This window comes from Sinocyclocheilus grahami, unplaced genomic scaffold (genome assembly GCF_001515645.1).
Source record: "Sinocyclocheilus grahami isolate Dianchi unplaced genomic scaffold, SAMN03320097.WGS_v1.1 scaffold1246.1, whole genome shotgun sequence".
NCBI classification, from domain to species: Eukaryota; Metazoa; Chordata; class Actinopteri; order Cypriniformes; family Cyprinidae; genus Sinocyclocheilus; species Sinocyclocheilus grahami.
In genome coordinates, this window is record NW_015506425.1 from 204065 (window position 1) to 213276 (window position 9212).

General features: G+C 35.5%; 2 protein-coding genes across 6 annotated transcripts in view; one reads left to right on the forward strand and one right to left on the reverse strand.

The window, feature by feature from the left end:
• The window catches only part of LOC107568457 (CDP-diacylglycerol--serine O-phosphatidyltransferase-like), a 22384-nt gene extending 16744 nt beyond the window's left edge, over positions 1-5640 (forward strand). For all 5 annotated transcript variants that reach the window (XM_016254426.1, XM_016254427.1, XM_016254429.1 and 2 more), the window contains 3 exons: positions 4042-4185; positions 4424-4624; positions 4945-5640. In XM_016254426.1, the coding sequence (XP_016109912.1) occupies positions 4042-4185; positions 4424-4624; positions 4945-5054 (455 nt within the window). In that variant the 3' untranslated portion in view covers positions 5055-5640. The remainder of the gene's footprint in view (positions 1-4041; positions 4186-4423; positions 4625-4944) is intronic.
• Positions 5641-6629: 989 nt separating this feature from the next.
• LOC107568454 (tyrosine-protein kinase STYK1-like) lies at positions 6630-8393 on the reverse strand. Its single transcript, XM_016254422.1, has 7 exons — positions 8313-8393; positions 8001-8079; positions 7741-7890; positions 7521-7707; positions 7391-7431; positions 7173-7269; positions 6630-7038 (listed from the first exon to the last, which is right to left on the reverse strand). The coding sequence occupies exons 2-7, from the start codon at positions 8050-8052 to the stop codon at positions 6867-6869; spliced, it is 699 nt and encodes a 232-aa protein (XP_016109908.1). The 5' UTR covers positions 8053-8079; positions 8313-8393; the 3' UTR covers positions 6630-6866.
• Between the last annotated feature and the right edge of the window lie 819 nt (positions 8394-9212).

Below are 9212 nucleotides of genomic sequence, written 5' to 3' on the forward strand. Positions count from 1 at the left end.
TGTCACAGTTTACTTTATTTTGCTATCCTCACTTACATAAATGAACTATAGTGTCCTGCACCCACTAGTAAAAAAAATATAAAAAATGATATCTGGTCTCTGAATAATTTTTGGTTTGACTGTATATCCTTCGGTTATTTTCATACTTTTTTATGCCCATTAAAATTATTTTACAAGTTTTTGTTACTTTCATTGTTCATTTTTTTGCTCTATGGTACATCATCTTTAATTTAACAGCATTAGAGCTGCTCCATTGCAGCAACTTAGTACTGTAATCCCGCGCTTTGCTGTAATAATGCAGGGAACCACTCGTTATAAATCTCCTAACTGTGATATTTTCAGAAATAGAAGTAGCGTTTTTTCATCTGAAACGTGCTATGATTTATATTCCAAAGCCACTCGTATAATGCAGAAACACTCAAGCAAGCAAAACACGCGCAACCCGTGCAGGTATTTGTACTGATGCAGAATGAGAGGACAATAGTACAGCCTAGCGCATTTCACACAGGCTGCTAGATTCACTTTTGCCAGAAAGTCATGTATGCCTAAGGTTGAAAATAAATTATGTTTATAGTGAATGCCCCTATGAATGGTTTTATTTTTACGATTTATTTTTAATCCAAATGATGCGTGTGCTAAGTGAGTGAACATCAAAGATCACACAACAGAATTGCGCGCTCTCTCTCTCTCTCTCTCTCTCTCTCTCCCTACCGTTAAGTAACTTGTGCATTGTTTTACTTACTTGTTTTTGACATATCCGACCGAACTACAAACTTTCCAGTGATGTCTGTGAGAAAGATATATTCACTCAACAAGCTCGCGCATCTGCACTTTGTTTATCAGTTAATACTGAATGTTTAACATTATATTCAGTGCATACATATACTTCGTAGTAGACATCCTTAACTCCTTTCTGCTGTCTGTTGTTCTGTTGTCGGTGTTTCTTTGTTTGAATATGGTGCTTATCACGTGCTGTGTGGTATCGGTGTTTGGTATCGGGGCATTTTAACAAGTACGAGTACAGGAGACCAGTATCGGGCCATTGGTATCGGTGCATCCCTACTAATAAGCAACTAAGAGACCCTAAAATAATGTGTTACCATACATTATATATTACATATCATTATAATAATATGTAGATTATCAACGTTAGAAACCTGGGATAGTTCATGTAAATTGTATGTTGTTATACAATTTTTGATCACTTCTGATGTGCAAATTTGTGTCTTCTTTTGCCTAATAAAAAAGGATCACATCACCAAAGCCTGTGTCTGTAGTTGCCTGCGTGTACCACAGCCTGTAGTTGGCGCTGGTGAGCATTCGATACAAAGGCACTTTTCAAGAGAAGTCATACTGTTAGGACTGTTCCAACGTGCTCTGAAGTGAAATTTTAATCTCACATAAGTGTTTACTGGTTTTACGGGTAAGCTAACTGTGAGGTGGCATTGCAGACTGTGTTTTTCAAGTGTTGATATCGCTGTGTTAGTTCAATGTAGTTACTGTACAAATAAATAACAGCGACGGCGCTCCCGCGGACGGTTCGCTCGTGCGCAGGTACTGAAAGTGTGGATAGTCAAACACTCAAGTTACAGTGGGATTTATCGTGATATCAAAAATCATTACTGATTGCTTATTAATATGATAATGTTCTGTAACGGTGCTTTCGGTCATTGATTTAATGATTATTTCAAAACTGTTAAATTAGATAAAATATCAATATTTAGGTGCCTTTATTGAGCTTGCATTTATTTAATATATTTTTGTCATATAGATGTGATGCTTAGTTATAATTTGGTGGAATACTTGATTGTTTTTCTGAATTGATTAATATGAGTTTACTTGTATAAGACTCTTTTTTTTGTGTTAAGTTATACTCAGTAATGTTCCAATGTGCTGTAAAAGAAAATATTAATCTTTTTGTTTCAAGTTTCAAGTTGTTTACTGATAAAGTGTAACAACAATAAAATACATTTCCCCCTGTAAAATGACAACTTTTTCTGTGTGTGCCATAATAATCAATAAATAATTTTTTTCCACTTTACATTAACTTTACATTCAGGTTCACTTTCACAGGTTATTAACATTTATAACTCATTAATAAATGGTTCACAGGTGTTCACTTGACATTAAGGTTCACTTTCACCGGTTATTGACATTTAACTCATTAATAAATGGTTCACAGGTGTTCACTTGACATTAAGGTTCACTTTCACCGGTTATTGACATTTAACTCATTAATAAATGGTTCACAGGTGTTCACTTGACATTAAGGTTCACTTTCACCGGTTATTGACATTTAACTCATTAATAAATGGTTCACAGGTGTTCACTTGACATTAAGGTTCACTTTCACCGGTTATTGACATTTAACTCATTAATAAATGGTTCACAGGTGTTCACTTGACATTAAGGTTCACTTTCATAGGTTATTAACGTTTAGAACTCATTAATAAATGGTTCAAAGCTGTTCACTTTACATTAAGGTTCATAATTCATGAGATAAAAATGAGACAAATATAAATAACACCCTTCAGCCTCGCTTTAATAGTCTATTTTTGCTACATCATGAAATAAATCGGGAATCTAGTTTTGAGTGAAATAAGTATTAATAAATATATTTATTAAGCATTTATATCATGTGAGTTAAAAATGGCTCACTATTTGGCAGGTATTGCATTAAAATCACCCTTTTTATTCATGCATTTATAAGTGCTTATCAATGATTTATAATGCATTTGTAAATGAGTTATTAGTCATTTATGAACACCTTTATAAACAGTTTATAAAGGGAACCTTAATGCAAAGTGTTACTGTTAGGTTTTAAATATGTCTGTTAGTCTGTCCATTTAAAAAGTTAGAAGTTTTCATTATTAAATTGATAATTTATTCCTACAATTTTTTTAATCCCACTGCTGTGGTACATTTCTGCTAAATTAAATACAAATTATTAATAAATAAATGCAGATTTTTTTTTCTGTTAGTGCAATATATAAAATGAAGTTAATTAAATATGCACTCATTACTTTTGAGTTTTTGTAAAAATAAACAAACAAAAAACAAGTAGGCTTTCTCTTCCAAACCACACAACCTTGCCAGCTCTGTAGTGGAAGACAAGTGGCTTGTGTGCAGGTGGTCACGTCCACTCAGCTGCCTGAAATAGCTTTGCTGTGCCCTCACAATGCCAAGTCACTTGTACTCTTGAGCTGCATACTGTTGCCTGTTGTTCTGCATGATCTCACTGATGGATGTTGTTTTGCTTCCAGTTCCCTCCCTTTTTTGACAATTGAACAGTTTGTTTGTGATGAAGCAGCCTAATTCAGGGGGATCATGTTCTGATTGTCTGTTTAATCCTGATGCATTGGACCCCCAGCATATCTGACATTGCTCAAATTGTTGACCATGGGATTGAAATTCCAGCCCATTTGTTTGGACGCACTCAAATGTCCCAACCTGATGAAAACACTTCAACCACACTAGCGATAAAGCAACTCCTAAATGTTGTTAGTAGATTATAATAATAAGCTATTTTGGACTGGCATGAAGATTTCTCATGTTTCTCTTTAAAGATTGTATTACTGGTATAATTGTATTAAGGGACCAAACGAATGTTGTTAGTAGATTATAATAATAAGCTATTCTGGACTGCCATGAAGATTTCTCATGTTTCTCTTTACAGATTGTATTAATGGTATTATGGTATAATTGTATTAAGATACCGAACGGATGTTAGAAACAGAACCACAGGGGTATAAATACACAGGGGGCTACTGTGGAACAGGTTAGGCTAATGAATTACCATGAAACAAATGAGAGTGACTATGGAGACAGGAAGACAGAGCACAGGAACAATACTTCAAAATAAGAGTCAGTAGACAGGGGAAACATGTAACAGAACTATCCTTTTTAAGTTTGACAGCATTTCTAGATGGCATCCTTGGCAGTTGCTTCGAGTCTCGCTGTTTTTTCCCCAGTGTCTTTTATCATACATGTTGTTTTTAAGACAGTGTCAGTATCAACAATGTGTTTTTTTTTGTACTGCAGGTGCAAAGTTGGATGATTTTGCTGATTTTACAACATTTGGAATAGCAACATCTCTTATTTTAAGAACACCTGGTCTTTTGGATAACATCCTGTGCATGTTGTATGTGCTGTCTGTTTATACTCGTCTCTGCTTCTTCTCTAGCGGTGAGGAACTTATACCAAACTTGTTTTCAATACACACTCACACACTCACACACACACACACACACACATATATATATGTACTGTACATACATGCATACACACACAGATATACATATATCTGTGTATGTGTGTGTGTGTATGTTTATATATATATATATATATATATATATAGTATATATATAAAGTAGCACAGCTGTTAATAAGTGGCTGTCAGTTAGAAGTGGGCTGTTTTCTGCAGGAATCCCATTCATGTACCGTGGCCTACCATGCATCTACTCCTCTGCCATCCTGGTGTGTGTTTCTCTGCTGACTGGAGGAAATATGGCAGTACTGAGAATCCTAGCACTGGCCATGATTCTCTTTATGGTCAGTCAGAACTTCTACCCACATGACAGAGTACTGGAGTCTCAGGCTTGGAAGAAGGTGGTCTACATCGGAGGTAAAGCCAGTAACCAGTACATAGCAGATATTGAAGTTCTACACTATTTTGTCTAAATAAATTAATAAATGTAACACTAAAAAATCTGTATTTTTGAATGCTACATGTGAATTTATGCACAGCACTATAAAGTACAGTATGAAAAATGTATAATCATTTTGAGATTTGCTAAAGATTACATTTTAATAGTGTGAAGTATTGGTGCTTTTAAAGATTAATTGAGTGTTGGTTGTAAAAATTAGGGAAATTAGCATGTACAATGAAATATTTACCTATATTTACTGAATAACTACATTAACCTTTTTCCTCTCTTTTTCTAGGAGTTGCCATGGTGTTTTGCTCCTCCTTCCCTCCAGCATGCGTTTATTACTTGTTATGGTCAGTTTCCTACATACTGTTTCCAACAACCCTGTGGAGCAGCAAAGTGTAAAGGGGTAAAGGCCTATGAGGCTCACACGTAACAGAATCCCCTTTTCCTTCCTGCAAAGGGAAAACAAACCAATTTAGAAACTTGGAAAACTATTTTTAAATCATTTTTGTTTTGAGGTGAACTTCATGAAATCAACATGATCTAAGGAGGCTTACGGCCATCTTGATTGCTGTTGTTTCATCGCTACGGATGAGAAATGCTCTTTACCTCTGCTTCACACGTATTTTCATGTTTGAATGGCATGTTGACAGAGATATATTAGGTGGTCTCGGATACAGTAAGTGTGGTGTTTGTTGCACAGTTCTGCCTAAATGAATCAAATCTGAAAAGGCAAGAAGCAAACTTGAGATTGTCAAATTTGCTGTGGAATTTATACTTGTAGAATTACTGCTTTTTGGTTGTTTAAGAGACCGAAAGATCCGAAACAACTCAGCTCTCAATCATAATCAAAATGTCAGTTTAATTATTAAAAAAGAAAATGTCCATAAGGGAATTTTTCTGCATATGATCTGTGTAATTTCATGTAAAAACACTACAGTATGATTAAGATAGTGGCTATCATCATATACTGTAATTTATCTATTGCCTGGTTAATATGTGACTTAAATTACTGTGTCCCATATAATATTAGGTGGGCCTTCAAAACAAATGCATTGTAACAATATGAAAAATAAGACGGTTGATTTAATTTTGATAAATGAGTTACTCTGTACCATTTAACCTCTGTTTTAAGGGGTTCTGCTTCCTGACTCACAGTTTTCAGTAATTGCTTGTGTTTAGCGTGTGATCTTTCATTGAGTTTGCTATGTACTGTTAACGGGTTCAGTGGGAAGTTGATACCCTGCAACGTAACAGTATTGAGGCATTATTTTGTGTTCTGTGCACCACTTGTGGTTACTTTTTATTAAAATTTAGTGGTGTTAGGAAAAAATGTGTATGTGTTTTTTAGAGGTCAACCACCAAAGTATGTGGCTGGCGTCACCTTTTCAAAAGTGTACCATGGTTTTCATTTCCATCAAAATACTGCAGGATTTTCAACTTTGTGTAACAGCAAAAACAGTAACTGTAGGTTTAAAACCCAGTCTGTTAAGATGATGATCTGCCCCATAACAGACAAAAAAGGTGATGAGATAGGTTGCTTTGTTATTTTAATGAGAAAATCTGTCACATGTTTATTTACTAGGTACTTTGACCTTTGAGTAAAAATTTGGCATAGTACCATATACTTGAACATGAGCAGGCCTATCGTTTCTATTTATATACCCCTCGCTATTGTTAACAATAAATCTGTCATAACTTAGCACTAGATGGGGTGACCGTACGTCCTCTATTTCCTGTGCATGTCCTGGCTGGGATTTCTAAATTTCCTAAAATGTCTGGGTCTATAATGTCTGTAGAGAGTGTCAGCAGGAAAACAAAGCCAAAAAGCCTAGACTTTTTATGAAATTTGGAAATCCCTGCCAGCACATGCCTGGGAAAAAGAGGCCATATGGTCACCTTATTCTAGATAAATAAATAACATGGCATTAGCCACCGCTTAAATAAAAAAAAGAAATATTTAGAAAGTTTCATATATTTTTAATTTTACATTAGTAACACATTTTTTTTTTAGCTGGGAAGCCTTGAGATTAATTTCAGTTGACCACTATGCAATGGGTCTCCAGTTCTGAGAAACAGGGCGACCTCTAGTGACATTGTGCTCATCATGACATGGCTACACTTTATTCTCTACAAACTAGCTGGAAATGATGTCAATCTTAATGGAACTGAATCAGTTGTAGAAACAATCAATTGAGAGCTCTCTGAATGAGCTCATGGAGGCAGTCCTGCTTTCCTCCTGTATTCACAGATGTCCATATGCTGTTCAGAGTGAAGTGGTTTTGTGTCAGCGAGGTAGCTGTACGAGTCTAGAAGCTGAATAATGGCAGAATAGACCGGCCGGTCCTTGAAGTTCCACATGCAGCAGTACTTTATTAAGTCATATCTGCAAGACATGCCAGATAACGTCCGTTTATGTCGTTTTAACAGGATTTTTAGATTTTCTTGAACATGTGCTGTTCACAGAGGAGCAAAACAACTATGTTGTGTAAAATAAAACAGACAAATACGAAGGCTTACAATGGGGCTCCACAGTTTTCTAGTCTTTTCATCCGGTAATTGGCTAAATTGTTTGGCAGCACTTCAGATGGATCCAGGTCAGGATAGGGGGGAGACCCTTTCAAAGGAGAAGGAAGGTAAATATAAGATTGCTAACTTGTTTGCTTCATAGTATTTTTTGATTACAAATTTTTTTTTCAAGTAACAACTGGTGTATTAGGACCTCTAACTAATACTACCCAGGGTTATCATCTCATAAAGCAGGATTCCAAAGGACCATCTGAAGAAGTACGACAGCACAACTTTAGCACATTGGTCAAAGTGCAGTATTTTTTATAAAACATTTTTTTAATGTTCTGATAGACTCACACATCACTCCTGTCTGTTAGGGGAAGCCTCATCATCCGTTCAGGCGCCTGCCATTTTACCGGCACATTGGCTTCTTGTTCGTTGTCCACCGTTTTTGATTGTCGACTCTTAAAAGCCAAATCCAATCCAGAGACTTTGACAGAGAGCCCTGAACCGATCAACACATTCCGGGCTGCGACATCCCCATGACAACATGATAGATCAGTTTTCTTTCACATACCATTTACATTTAAAGATGAACCTGTGATAATCTGAGCTGATGATCTTTTAGTAATAAAGCTCCATATGATCTGAGACACAATGATCAGGGTGCTGAGAGCCAGCAAGCTTGGGATAATAATGACTGCCAATGGACCTGATCCTTCTTCATCTGTCAACACAAAACCGAATATAGTCTTTTACCCGCGTATACCAGCAAAAGTGAAAGCAGTACGTTAGACTTGATTGCAAGTACTGAAAGAAAAGTAGACTCTTACGTACAACAGACTGGGTCAGAGCCAGAGGAGCTGTTGCACTGGGCCTGTACAGCCATAAGGGGGTCCCTTTAACATTTCCAAAACTGGCTTGACAAATGACATTAGCACAATCATTTCAATAGAATGATCTTTCAAAAATACAGCACATATGTTATTAGAGCTGAAATTAAAGACTTTAAGGACCATAATATTTAAATATCTTAAGAGAAAATACATTTATTTGATCGATGTCAAAAACTGTCTCTTGCTCCAAGCATGTTGTTTCTTTGCTGTACACAGATATTGTGTGTATATTGTGAGTGCATATCATCCTTACCTTACTGGAATAAAGGTGGAAAAGTATCTTTTTGGCTGATTTTGTTAGAGGCACCTTGTTTGAGCATGAAGGTTGATTTTGACTTTCAGAGCAATGACCGTGAGGGTGACTGACTGCCCACCTGACTTAATGATTAACTTAAGTACTGAACCATTTTAACTGTTGCCATGAGTACTTTGTTTTTCTGAATTGAAGTCAAATTCAACATGTTGAATATTTAAGGTTTTTGTGTCTATTAAAAAAAGTAAGATTTAAGATTTGTGGCATATGAATGTTTTTATATCTGTAGAGGGAAAAAATGCTGCTTATATTTATTTAGTCATTTATTAGACGCTTTTACCCAAAGCGACTTACAAATGAGGACAACAGAAGCAATCAATTGTAGTATTAAAACAAACTAAAAACAGATCCAAAACTAAAAGCTAAAACTTTATAAATACGACTTATACACATTTTAAAAATAACACAATTTCAAAACTTAACATTTAAATGAAAAACAAAAAATAAAGCTAAAAACAATTCAAAATATTAAAGAACAAAAGGTATCAGAATCAGAATCAGAAGAGCTTTATTACCAAGTATGTTTACACACACAAGGAATTTGACTTGACGACAGGAGCTTCCAGTGCAGAAGTTAATTAAAAAAAAGAAAAATTGAATAATGTACTATATACAGAAATAGAATTATAGGACAGATATGTTTATTAGTGTGCAGATATGTTATTTACAAAGTGTGCAGTTTAATATAAATATACTATGTTAGTTGTGATGGACGATGTATAATTATGAAAGATTAATTGTTAAGATTGAATATAGCCTGTGCGAAAAAAACTGTTCTTGTGCCTGGCTGTTCTGGTGGTCAGTGCTCTGTAGCGCCGACCAGAAGGCAACAGTTCGAAG